Here is a 14,201-nt window from a genome sequence, read left to right as displayed (position 1 = left end):
TACACTGAAATCTTGTCCTTCCAGCTACCAGAAAATCAGAACTAAAAGCCTTAATTTACCTTGAAGCAATCCAGAAGTTTTTTTAATAAAAAAAAAATCTTTAGACAATTAGGGAAAAACTTGAAGAATTTCTTGATGACACAAACCATCATAATAAATAAATATGTATATATGAGAATAACATGAAATAATCATATAAAACTATACAAATAAAACTAGTAAAAATATGGATATATATATACTTACTATAAAATTCCCTTGATTATCATAAATGTGTATTTCTCCATTTGCCATTCCAAAGAGTAAGATTTTACTATCTGCAGACCATGCTACATGGCATAACTGTATACCCTTCAGGTCTTTACCCCAAATGCGATTCCCTGAAACAAAATATATGACATAATTATTTCATTAAAAGTTCAAGGTCATGATTCTTCACCAACTGCTCTAAAAATCTTTGTTTCGCTAAAGGGCTCTCTCATTCTTCACAGTGTTCATATGTTTAATCAATTTATTCAGCCAATAAATATTTGTTGAGCAACTACTATGTGCCAAACACCCTGGTGAACATTTGAAATAGCAGCTATTTCCAACTTTCTCCCTTCTCTTCTAAACTCTGACCCAGGACCTCACTCCAGATTAGCAGATGAATTCATCTTCTACTCTGGAAAGAATAAAGCTTTCGAAAAAGAAATCCCTCATTCCCATTCTGAACATCACTGAATCCACATCGATCCTTTCTCCTTTGCCCACTAAGACAAAAAAAGAGTATGTCCCCAAGGAGACACCTATTTAAGGCTAATCCCCCCACCCATTCCCTGATCTAATCCCTTCCTAGCTTTGCAAAAATCTCCCTTTGCCGATAATTCACATTTTCTCTTTCTCTTTAAACTCTTCTCTCCAAGCCCGATTTTATAACCATTTAAACATATTCAGATCTATTCCTCTTCAAAAGTACCACCTCAAGTAAAAGAAAACAAACCAAAAAACACTTCCTCGACCCTAAATTCCGCTTTAGCTACCACCATATTTCTATCAATCTTTTTCCAGCCAAACTTCTTGAGTTATCTAAACCTATGGTCTCCACTTCCTCATCTCCCACTCCGACCTCAACCCAACCCAATCTGGCTTCTGCTCCATAACTTCACCGACACTGCCTTCACGGAGGTCACTGATGGTCTGTTGCTACATCCAAGGATACTTTTCTTTTTTTTTATTGACCACCCCTTCCTTCCTTCTTGGTTTCTATGAATCTCTGTACGCCTTTACCTCCAAGACTTCTATTTTTTAGTATCCTTTACAGAATTCTCTTCTGCCCATCCAACAAATGATGCTGATTCTTACTCCACCGATGGCCCTTAGATGGTTTTTCATCTATTCCAATGATTTAAATTACCGTCCATACACTGGTGATTCCCAAAATTATGCCTTCAGCCCAGATACTTCAGAAATGCAGATATATGTGTCTAACTATGGTCTAAACATATTTACTTGAATTTCCTCTGGCATGGCAAAATCAACATGTTCGAAACTAGTCTTTCTCTCACATCCTTTATTACAATGCACCCACCTAGTTGCCAAAGCTAATAACCTGGATATCACCCTAGACACTCCATCCCCTCATCCCCAATCCAGTCAATATTAGGTTCTATCTGCTCCATCTCCTCGGTATCTCTAGAATATGTAAACTTACCACCTCCTCCTTGTCATTATCTGATTCAGACTACCATCCACCATCATCTCTCCCCTGAATTACCACAGTAATCTCCTACTTGGTACACAGGTACCCTTCTATCCTTTTCCCCATTCCTCACATTGCAGTCACAAAGATGTTTCTAAAGGATAAATCTGATCATATTGTTCCCATTCTTAAAATCTCTCATTGGGTTCCCGATGCTGTTACAGTTATGTCCAAATTCCTTGTGTAATTTATAATCTTTATGGTCTGGCCTCTGCTAATCTAATTTCATCACATACAACTCCTCTCCCTAGTATTATACTATACTGATTCTCACGTAAAGAAATAGCATTTTGAGGAAGTCCATAGGGGTTGAACTTAGCCACAATACCCCAAATGTGGCTAAGTTCAACCCCTATGGACTTCTTCAAATACTATTTCTTAGTCATAGCACATTCTATACACAAACCTTACTTGTGGTGAATGCCTCAGCATAAACATCACCTCCTCCAGGATGCCTTCCCTGATCCCTCCAAGTCTGGGTTACGTAGGTACTTCTACATGTTGCTGTATTTTCCCTATCTTAAGACTTATCACAAGGCATTATAATGCGTGGTCACTTATCCATCTCTCCTGATCTAGATCTGGAATATTTTTTGTTGTTGTAACTAGTGCCTAGAACTACAGCTGTGACTTTGTAGGTTTTAAAAACATTTATGGGGAAAAAAATTGTGGAATACATGAAGTTACACACACGCAAAAAAAAAGAAAAAAAACATAAAAATGAAAATGACTTAAAAATAAATTATTTCTCCATAGACAGAGTTTCAGATTCAAACAAAGGCACAGATTTCCAGAAGTCCAGTATTACCTATGAACTCAAATTTGAAAGATATAGGTTTAAGGCTATGAAATACAACTAACAATGACATGCTCAGTTCTATTAAAAAATTATTAGGAGATCATTTCACAATATATATCAGTATCAAGTCATTATGCTGTATACCTGAAACTAATGTCATATGTCATTACCTCAACTTAAAAAAAATAACCAGAGACTTATATCTCTATGTATTTTTTGAAACTAAAACTTACATATTTATAATACAGTGTAACAAGTATAAAGATAAATTATATAATTAGGCACACATACTTAAAATAATACTGAAAAATTAATTCACTTTTTTCACTGCCACTTTAAGAGAATAGACTTTTTACTTGAATATACTTAAAAATAAATGGTCCTTAAATGTCATCAAATTATATACCAACTGTTTTCTCTTTATATGTTGATTTTTCTGTCAGACTGCTAACATATGACAATTTAAACCTCTAAAGCTAAAAACGTCAACTAAATCTCAAAGTTAGTTCTGCATGCGATAAGGCATTACCATCCACTGAACCAACTATCACAGCCCCATCTTCGTACACAATGCAGATCTTCTGTCCATCAGCATTCCAGCTCATACTTCGAACCACTGACTTATTTCTGTTGTTGATCATCTCTTCATACCAGGAGCCTATTTTCACAAATGAAAAGATTATAAATCCAAACTTTCACATCTATTAAACGGTACATTAGAGTTGAAAGCATTCCATAAAATGCAATGTAGAATAAATAACTGCAAGGTGTTCTGCTACCTGAGACATCAAACTATAAAACCTTCAAATTCTGCATAAACAAAGTGAAAAATCAACTTAGGCCTTGACTAACAACTGCTTCAAAGAGTATCACAGAAAATATAATAATTGCCATCTTTTTTCTTTCTCTCTTCCTTTCCGTCGATTAAAAAATAAACTTCATTTGCTTTTGAAGGGCCAAAACAACTGATTTTTCTCAAAGCCTAACTTTTCCCACTTGAACACACTTCAGATAATAACCAAGGAAAAAAACAGAATAACCACAATAACTTTACATGCATGTATAAACTCACCAATGATTAATTATAAGCATATTAGGTAAAAACTCTAAGCCTTCTTGACAAAAATGTTAAACAGTTCCTATCAAATTAGTGATATCACATCATTAATGCCGAATGACAAAAATGTTCTTATACACAGGGTTAAAGTGAGATGTAACTTATTAAAGGTAAAACCAAATGTGAGGCAAATCACCAGTCTATTTTGTTGTGTTTTTGTTTTTCAAGAGGCTTTACTACATTCTTATATAGGAAACTCTGGCCTGAAGTCAAGCACATAATCATGTAATTTGGAATAATTAGTCAGAGCAGGGTATCATTAGAGTCAGGACCGAAGCCCAGAAAAGACCTATCTTGGAAAAAGACAAAGTTTATTCTAATCTCTTGTACTTTCACAATTCTACTCACTCTACATACACACAAACTTTTTTAAAAATAAGAAATTTGTGTACTACAGTACTACAGCATATTTGTTAATGAAGAATTTTTAAATGGTATACTCTGAACATTTTCAAGACAACACACATGAACTGAAGTACCCTTTTCATTTAAAGATGATGGCTACAGGCCTCAAGAAAGCCTGCATTATGAGTTATTCTTCTGGTAGTAGTAATGCACCTAAATTAATCCTTCTCTCGCTCTCTCATGTGGGCCAAAGGCACAAACCGTGAGCCAGCAGTCAGAGCTGAGATAAAATCTGTACCCGTGAAAGAAAAGAAAGCTAACTGACTCAATAAAGGAAATGAATTATTGCCTCTGACTTCTTAATAAACGTGTTTTTAATCTACTTAACTTATCACTGACCCCACAGAAACTAATTCTTATTGGAAACTTGGAAAGACAAGAGCTAGCTCAAGCAGAAATTATTCTGCTAAGAGTCTAAGTTAATTCTGGAGATAATCAACAGTCACCTAATTCACTTTCCTAAGCAAAGTCACAGTTCAAAAGAAATGAAGTTAAAGGGAAAAGCAGGCAGCAATAAATCCAGAAATATCACCCTTGTGTAGTCAGGATGAATTCTTCTTGCTGGTTAAAAATGCTCTATTTCAAAGATGTTATTTCCCATTCAAATACTTTCAAATACTTTAATTCAAATACTTTAATTCAGACTCTGATTTGTACAAAATTAAATAAGCTCTCCTAATATACCTTTATATAACATCCAAACAATGATAAGCCCATTTTGATCACTGGTAGTCAACTTCTGATATTGTTCATTCCATGTTACAACTTGAACAGAACCTAAAAAAATAAACAAAACAGTTTAGAAACTACGAAAAGGCTACAATTAATTTCTAATTTATCTTTTTATAACAAACTCCAAGAGCATGTGAACATCAATACAGTTCCGTGCAACTAACCAGTCTTTAATATCAGTCAAAATTATTCATAAAATGCAGTTACTATTATCACTCATTTGCTACAGGAATGCATAAAACTATTTTTCATGTTTTTTCCTATTTCATATAGCAAAGGCACCTACTATGGTAACAACCTACAAGAGTTGTGATATATATACATATATATATAATGGAAACAAATGTAAGATTTAACCAACAGGCTGGATTCTCAGGGATTATAATGCCCATAGGACATCACACTAAGTACTTGATTGGTTTGTTTATTTTGGAGGGGTATCTGTTTGTGGCTGATATGTCCCCTAATCTCTCTTCCCCTCCATCCCACCATTTTTGTTTTCCATTCTATTAGTAACACACTTTTGAGTATCTTAAACCTCTAAGTTATATGAACAATTGGTTTTTTTAAGTTTTTTAATTTCTAAATACGTAAGTGTATATTTCTTAAGAATAAGGACATTCCTTCACAACCATATTACAAATTAGAAAATTTAATACTGATACAATATTATTCTCTAACCCACAGTTCACATACAAGTTTCGTCAACTGTCTAAATAAGGTCCTTTATAATACATGTTTTAATAATAATGTTTTTCTCATTCCGAGATCCCATCTAGGGTCACTTAGTGCATTCAGTTCTTATGTCTCTTTAATCCACCTTAATCTGGAACCATAGGCAGATTTTTTAAAAGGATTATATCTTATCCATAGAGAGAGAACAGTATTTTCTCATATATAAAATAATAGCCACTTTTTTTCAGATATATTGAAGATGTTTGTTTAATCATCTTGTTGAATGACTCCAGGCTGTATTAATTATGGCTCAATAGCAATGATTTCTTTATATGTTACCATTTTTTAAATGATGACAACTCTGCATTAAGTAGATGATTTCTAAATGCCTAAAGATAACGTTATTCAAATACGATTTTAAAAAGTACATGACTCACCACTATGACCTTCAAGAGTTTGATTCATAGAAAGGTTACTAGGGGCTGCGAGACCCCTCAATTTTGCATCATCTAGAAAAACAAAATAAAAAATACTATAGCAAATACATAAAAGTGACAGGTTATAAGATTTTGATATTTCTTGCTTTTCTTTGAAAGGAGTTCCTATTCCTGGATGATATTAGAAGGATTTTTTTTTTTCAGTATATCTCATTCTGATCCATTTTTCTTATGGTGGAAACATGCACAGTAATACATACCCCCCCTGCAAAGATATTATTCGGCAAAATAAAGCAAAATGTATAAAAGAGCATTGTTTACTCCAGTATAGTAAATACTTAGTAATTATTATTACTACTTATTCCTTCCCAAAAGATCACAAACAGAAATATTTATTACATATAGATTGAAAACTATAAAGCATAAGAGGGATCAAAAAGCAAAGACTTTAAAAACTGGTTTTTACTATATTTTTCAGAATCTTATCTTCATTCATTCAACAAATATTTATTGACAGTCTACACTGTGCTATGCACTGTGGCAGGTTCTCAATATAACATGATGAACAAAATAATTGAGTCCTCTCCCTTCAGAGAGCCTGTGGTCCACTGAGGGGTCAGATACTACACACACACACTCCCCCCCACATAAAGATGTTAAACCATAAATATGGGCGGGGTGCGTAGTTATAAACTGAAGAAGTAAAGGCATAACAAGAGACAGTAAAAGAGGGGCTGAACTCAGACTGAAGAGAAGAAGAATCGGGAAAGGCTTTCTGAAAAAATGATATTTAAGCTGAGACTGAGGGACAAATGGGAGAAAGCCCGGGTCGGAAAGGGAGGAAATATTCCAGGCTGGGACACAGCAAGTGCAGGCGCCCGGGGGCGGAAGTGCAGAGCCTCTGACAAACTGGAAGAAGCCCGTGTGGTTAAATTAGAGCAGAATCATCTAAGATGAGGCAGGGGCGATGGGCATGAGGGAAATTATGAAGTCTTTGTAGAAAATTAAAAGAATTTTAGATTTTATCTAAAGTGCAATGGAAGCCTTTAAATTGTTTTTTTATTGAAGTTATTTATTTCGCTTGATTGCTAATAATGCTATAGATAATAATACAATATTAAAATACACCATCTCAGTAAATTAATCTTCACTTAGAAAAATCTGTTGCATTTAAAAGATAGCATTTTAAAACTTTCATTTAAAAATACAAATTTATGAAAATCTTAAAAATTCGTGAGATGAGAATTACAAAAGTTGATGCCAAAAAAATTCTACTTGCAGATAACATTGTAAAATATTATAAAAAATATTCTTTACTCTGAAAACAAGATCAGGAAAAAATAGCCTGAGTTCCTTTAAAACCACTAGTTCTAATTATCCAGTTGCTGTCTTGGGCAAGACATAAATACACATATATAACACCACAATCATCTATCAAACAATTAAAATAGAATAAATGCCATTGACAAACACATTAGGTTAAACATTATTTTTTTAACATTGTTGAATCTTTTAAAAATTGTGCTACACACGTAAACCTTATTACAGTAGTCTAAAAACTTTGATGAAAACATCTTATAGGAATAAAAATCCATTTTAATGCCTTTACAATGGTCACTGTAACCAAGTAAAATTAGCGATAAGTGGTTTACAGGACGTAATATACAAGAAAGTATAATGAAGTACATAGTTTCATCTTTCCATTTGTTTATAACTACTGAATCACAGTTCTGCACTGTAGACACGTTTTCTCTATTAGATCATAAAGTACAGGACTCTTCACAAAATATATGCTGACATATGAGAAGAATAAGTTTTTGAAATGCCTCTTTACATACTGGAAAAAATATTATCCACATCTGAACAGTGTCTCTTGCTGGCAGCAACTCCATAACTTGATCATACAGAAAATATTTACAAAACCTATCTAAAAGTTCTGATTTCCAAAAAGAGCCAAAAATTTTAAATGATGAAGAGTAAAGCCGCTAATATCCCACACTCCACTGAGTTACATTACTAAACTCCCATGGCCAATAAGGTAACAAACCAAACTGGCATGGGAACAAAAGTCTAATAATACTGACATAATTCTTCTAAAAGCACATGCCAGTTACCCATGGATTTGATAAAAGGCGCCAATCAAATTAGGCACTTAAAACCTATGAAGAGGAATTTCGGAATGAAATCAGTGATTCCAACAATCCAAAGTATCTCCCGGAAGCTCAAAAAGTCCAAAGGATTTAAAAAGATTAAACTGCAATAAAGTGACTTAGAATGAAAGATATAAGAGCAGAAGACCCTGCTAAGAATACCAGTAACCACACGCACGCCATCTTTGAGCACCTTTACCTTCAGAAAACCTGACTGACATTCGTAAATATCAGTCTTTGCTTTTTGCCTTCATAAAAGTTGTTAGCTTCTATTTGCATCCATAAAAGTTGTTAGCCATGCCTCTTAGACATTCCTGTTACATGCAACACAAAAACTTTTATGATCAAAATATATGGAAGACATTTTTGCAACACTTGAAAGAGATACTGGAATTCTGAGAAGGGGCTGCTACCATGTTCTCCAGACTGAGAACAGGCAGGATCACCCGGCTGCCATGCTCCTCTGTGTGAATGACTTCAGGTGACCCTGTACACATCCTCGTACAAGGATGTATGTAGATTGTCAGCACATCCTTTAGATATGGAATTGGTCTGGATAAGAACATCTCTAGAAGAAAGCAAGGACTTCCTCCTGTGGCTCTCATTGCTCGGGCACACCTGAGGCATTCTGCCTGCAGCTCCCGGAGGACAGTGCAGAAGGCTACATTTGGCTTGCATGGTCCTAGAATACTCCCTTATACGAATGTTTTCTTTAAGGAGATATCTCCTCTCCTGTCAATGAGTGGATGGAAGCCTCGACAGCAGTGGCAGAAAAAGCAAGAGATGCCATTTCGACCCTAGTCAGGGCTATTACCCTCAAACCTCACCACAAGCCACTCTGGCCAAGGCCGGCTTCCCTTTAGAGACTTTTTACCAGAGAAATGACATGATCGGGTTCCTTTTTTAAAAAAAAGATCATACTGGCTGGAGTGTGAAGAATAGACTAGAAGGAGGCAAGAGACCGTGGAGGGAGGGAAACTGATTCTCATAAGCTGTCTGGGTGAGGGATGACAGTAGCTGCTGCTGGAGACGTGGCAGGGGAGACAGAGAAAGGAGGGATTCAGATACACTTTGGATAGAAGCAATAGGGTAGCCGAGAAAGCTAATGTTAAGGGGGGGGAAGAGATGGGGGCTTCTAGTTTGAGCAAATGGGTAAAATTAAGATGTTCACTGAAATGAAGAGAAGTGAAGGAAGATGTGGACGAAGATCAGGAGTTCAGTTTGAAACACAGTGAGTATGAGATGCCTATGAAAGATTCCACTGGAGACGTCTGAGTCTGAAAGTCAGGACTGGGCTGAGACATCACTCAAGAAGCATCACCCCAGAGGTGGCACAAGAACACAAGACTAAACTCAGAGAGCATATGAAATGAGGAGGGAGCCCAGAGCCCAGCTGTCAGGATTCCAACAGTTAGAAGAGAAGGAGGATCTGGGAAAGAGACTGAGAACTTACCACAGAGAAAAGGGTGGGGAAAGTAATATGTATAAATATAACAATAATTTAAAACATTTAAATTCTCCTTTTCTCTTGAAACATAAATGGCTCAAAGCAGAAGGAAAGGTCGAATGCTGATAAAAACCCAAAAAAGTTGTCCATTAGATTTGGAACATGAAAGTCGCCGGTGAGAGAGAGGAAGGAGAGAGAAAGAAGACGGATGCTGAAAGGGGAGAGAGCAGATAAATTAGTGATGAGGTTCCCCGAGAAGGTGAGCGGGGACGGCCACCAGCAAAACGTGGGTAGGCTGGCCTATGGGAGAAAAAGGGTTACTCACCTCCCCATCCTAACCTGATAGAAAAAGGTGAGGGAAATCTCGTGCTAGTTCCTTTCCTTCTAAGGCAAGGCAGAGGATCCTGGAATGCCGTTACTGAGAAGGCAGAGCCGTGCAAACTTTCTGGAGGGTAGGTTAAGAACCTCTATAAATGTGCAAGACCTTTGATCCACTGAATTCTATTTCTAGAGATTTCTCCTAGAAAGTAAGTAAAGGTCCATGCAAAGATCCAGATGCACAGAAATTGCAGTTTTAATAGTAAAAATGTGGAGACATCTAAATGTCCAACACTAGAACTGGTTAAGGAAATTATTATATACCAATATAACAGAATATTAAACAGTCATTGAAAATGATGCCGTAGAAGACATTTTATTGATGTAGAGGATTGTTGTACTATATTGATGAATGATAATAACTTAGCTATCTTGTAAATAAGCTTCAAAACAACACTTACAATGTCACCTCTTTACCACAGCCCTTGGGCTTGATATGTAGGAGGCATAAAACGTCTGGTGATTATTACTGGAGGGATCTGCTGCAGCACACTGATTATTAAATACACTGCTCTCATTAGAATTTTCCAGCCATATTGCTCATATTTATCTCTTGCAAATGATTTACACTCATTATTAAGTTCCAAAACAAATAATTTACTCCATTTTCCAAACCTCTCAAGAATCCATTTTCCACCTTGCTCATTAATTTCAAAGACTATATTCTAAGCCCACTTTGTCAAAATGCAGAGCAGGAAAAATAGTAATTTTTTTTCTTGAAAAGCCTGTAATGTTAAACATAACAAACGCATTTTCTTAATGTAACTAAAACTTGCTACATAGTTTAAGCAAAATAAAAAATGTATATAAACATATATATGTGCATATACGTATTTGAGAAACGCAACAGAGAAAATTCTTTTAAGACAGTTAAGAAAACTAAAACACTGGGAGATTAAATTACTAAATATCAGAAGCCAAAATCTAATCAGTTCATAAGTACCTACCTTCCGAACCTGCCTTTTATGTCATATAATTAATCTAGCACATTGAAACGATTATTCTCTTTGCTTAGGCTGTTCGTGAGCACTTGTGTGTACTGGTTAAAAACAAGGGCTTGAAAGTGAGACAAACTTAGTTTCTGGGATTTTTACCGGCTGTGTGACCTTGGGCAAGTTGTTAACTGATCAGAACCTCAGTTTTCTTTTCTGGAATACCTACCTCTCCAGACTACTGTGAGGTCAAATGAGATAGTAAAGGTTAAACACCCCATTCATAGGAAGTGCTCGATAAATAGTTATAAATACCACTTTCAAAGCTGTAAAGCAATGCTACTCAAAGGGTGCTCTGAGAACCAGCATTACCAGTACTACTAGAAAGGCAAATTCTCAGAGCCCAAAAATCCATTTTAACAACATCTTAGATGATTCTTATGCCTGATACAGTTTGAGAAGCAATGCTTGTCAGGAATCCAAAATGTAATTTAGTTCAACTTCTCATTGTACAAAAGAGTGAACTAAAGCAACTCACTGAATGTCATTCAGTAGTCTCATGGCAGAGCTGAGAGTCCAACTGCAATCTCCTTCTCTAGAGCTCCAATTTTAATTGGGGATTGTCTAGATCTCCACTCTAGAACAGCACTAGGAATGCTAAGCACAGGGGAAACTGTTTGCTATGATTCCAGAGAACTAGAAAAAGAGCAATCAAGCTGTAAACTGTAAACACAAGAGACTTGTTCATAAAAATGGTTTTTTTAATCCCATTTTCTGTTCTTGAAAGCTGGGAGCATAATCATTAACACATCCGACAAGCAAAAAGGATGACACGGGCCTATTAAGAATCTGCCAAAATGTAAGATTCCGTGACCTTACTGAAATGCTGATTGGCAATCATTTTTATTAGACTCTTAATAATATAACACAATAAAAAGACACAAAACAGACAACATAGTGACTTAGTTTTCATTCTTCATTCTTTGTCACTTTCCATCAATACTTCAGCAAAAGCCATCTGACGTTTACTTTCGATATTCTCTCAAATTTATTGCAAAAATACTCTAGAAAAACATCACGAAATGTTTGGGCTTTGTGGGGTTTTTTTTCCTTTTACAAAAAATGAAATTGCATCCTGACAGTACCATGAGCTCTCACACGAATGAGCCAATTTTCCATCAAGTTTAAACATTTGGGCTTGCACTCATTTACCTGTCTGTGTCTCTAATTTCAAAACTTTCAGTAATCCATCTTCACCACCACAGGCTATGAATCCTTGGTCCTTGTTCCAAGATACACATTTCAGCTTCACGTTATTGGGAATGGCAATCTGAAAGGCAACCACAGCCACTCTCAATACGTCACGAAGCAGTTGGGAAGAAAATACTCCCCAAATGAAAAACAGGCAGCCTCGCAGAAGTATGAGTTATTATGAAAATGGGCATAGTCCCGCTGACCTAAAAAGGAGAGCGCAGGGCCCTACCATTTGGGAAAGAAAGAAGTGCACACAACAGAAGGGAAGCGACTGCAGAGGAATCAATCCAACGGGAGTGTCGCCTGATGGGTTTTTAAAGTGGGGAGGGGAACACGGAGCTATGGATCCATACTATCAGTCCACATTATCTTTCCACACACCCTTTTGTTATTATTTTTCTCTTGCCTGGCGATCCGTGATGGTCCAAAGAATATAAGTCATCTGGATCAGCAACAGGTGCAGGAAGAAAGACAAGGAAGCACGCAGCGATCTGGGACCCACCCAAGAACCCAGCCAGGGGCAGAAATGGGGAGAGAGTCGTGCGCGAGGGCTGCTGACTCCGCCGAGGACTATCTGGGGCCCGGGGACCGGCTGGAGGAGGTGCGATGCTGGACCAGGCAGGAAGGTTCAGGACGCCCGGCATCGCCGGCCGGATGCGGGAATCTCCCGCAGGATGAAGGACCGGAGGAAGAGCGGGGATGCCCCCTGCAAAACTCACTTTCTTGCTCAGGTAAAAGAACATCCTGGGACCCCCGAGAGGACGACCCCAGCCGTTAAGGCCCGCAACTGGAAACGTTCTAAGTCGCCAATCGCCAGTACCAGCGGCTCTTTGAGGCTCCCGTCGCCCTAGCAACCGCCGCCGCCCGGTCGCATCCGGGGCGCCGGGGGACACTTCCGGTGTCGGCAACTCCTCCGCCAAGGGGCTTCATGCGCTTGCGCGGAAGGAGGCCTTGTGCCATCGGCGATCCTGTCCCTAAGGTGTTACAAGTCATTAATTATATGACTTGTAACTCGCCTCTGCTCCTGGGCTTTCCTGCTCATAATTTAGGGCCAAGTCGCCGACCTTCATTGCCCTGCCCCTTCACCTTACATGCCCTTGCCCCAGCGGGCTCGGAGCGCACGCCACACTAAGGATGATTGCGGTGAAACTTGCATGAGATGTCAGTATTAATTTAAGAGGAAAGGCGCTCATTCTAATGAGGTCACAATTATTGGGTATTTTGGAAGCCCCGAAGCCCCAAAATTGTTGAAAGGGAAAAATCATTAACTGTATTTGGTTGGTTACTCTTTCGGGCAAAGGAAAGGACAAACATGCGTTTTCAGAGCTTGCAAATCTACCCTTGCGTCTTTGGGGATTGGGGAACACCCTGGAGCAATTTGGGGGTAGGCGTTTGCGTTTATTCTGTTTGTTTTAGGATTTTTTAACAGTTTATTTAAGCTGTTGCTGCAGCCCAAGGGGCCTTATAAAAAGAATATGTATGAGCTTTGGGCCATTGCAGCATATAACCGCCATTGGGGCATAGCCTTCCATTTTTAAATAGGTGTTTTGGCATTTTCTGGCCTGGAGTCAACTATTCTCTTCTACTTTATTTCTTTTTTCAATTCTCTCCTGTCCTTTTTGAATCCTTGGAGAGTTACAAAGCACCACAATTTTAGGGCACAAACTCCCGTGAAATTATTCAAGCTCGCCCATTTTTTATTTATCTCTGGTTTTCCCTTTTACCATTTCTGCAGCTACCACTATTGATTCTCATAATCTAGTATATACTTTATGCAGACAGTAGCTAATTTTACCACCTAGAGATTTTCCCCATCTCAGGCAAATAAAGTTCAAATTTTTGACCTGAGTCTGTCACCTCACCCAGCACACTCGAGAATTAACAATGGTCCTAGTGCCTTTCCTACCAAATCTAAACCTCAGCTAAAATCAGATCTTCCTTCAATCCTAAAATGTCTTTACTGTGGTGCCCCCACTCTAAGCATGCCCATATGCTGTCTGCATTCCACCATTACTCTCTGTTTCCAAGGCCATTTTACATATCCTATGATGTCTCTACCCTCTTGGTCAACTGTACCCAGCCAAACGCACCAATCAAGTCTCTCTGAGACATTCTTTCCACACTTAACCCCCCA

The 14,201-nt window shown here is 37.6% G+C and overlaps 1 protein-coding gene across 1 annotated transcript in view; it reads right to left on the bottom strand.

Moving 5' to 3' along the window:
• The window catches only part of WDR35 (WD repeat domain 35), a 58,034-nt gene extending 45,082 nt beyond the window's left edge, over window positions 1-12,952 (bottom strand). The window contains 6 exon segments of the mRNA XM_039887789.1: window positions 247-380; window positions 3,070-3,198; window positions 4,747-4,839; window positions 5,907-5,978; window positions 12,026-12,143; window positions 12,787-12,952. Of these exon segments, the coding sequence (XP_039743723.1) occupies window positions 247-380; window positions 3,070-3,198; window positions 4,747-4,839; window positions 5,907-5,978; window positions 12,026-12,143; window positions 12,787-12,810 (570 nt within the window). The 5' untranslated portion in view covers window positions 12,811-12,952.
• Window positions 12,953-14,201: the final 1,249 nt, after the last annotated feature.

Source organism: Pteropus medius, unplaced genomic scaffold, assembly GCF_902729225.1.
Source record: "Pteropus medius unplaced genomic scaffold, Ma_sr-lr_union100, whole genome shotgun sequence".
In the NCBI taxonomy this organism is placed as follows: domain Eukaryota; kingdom Metazoa; phylum Chordata; class Mammalia; order Chiroptera; family Pteropodidae; genus Pteropus; species Pteropus medius.
The sequence above is the reverse complement of the archived record's forward strand: the minus strand, read 5'-3'. Positions and strand labels throughout refer to the sequence as shown.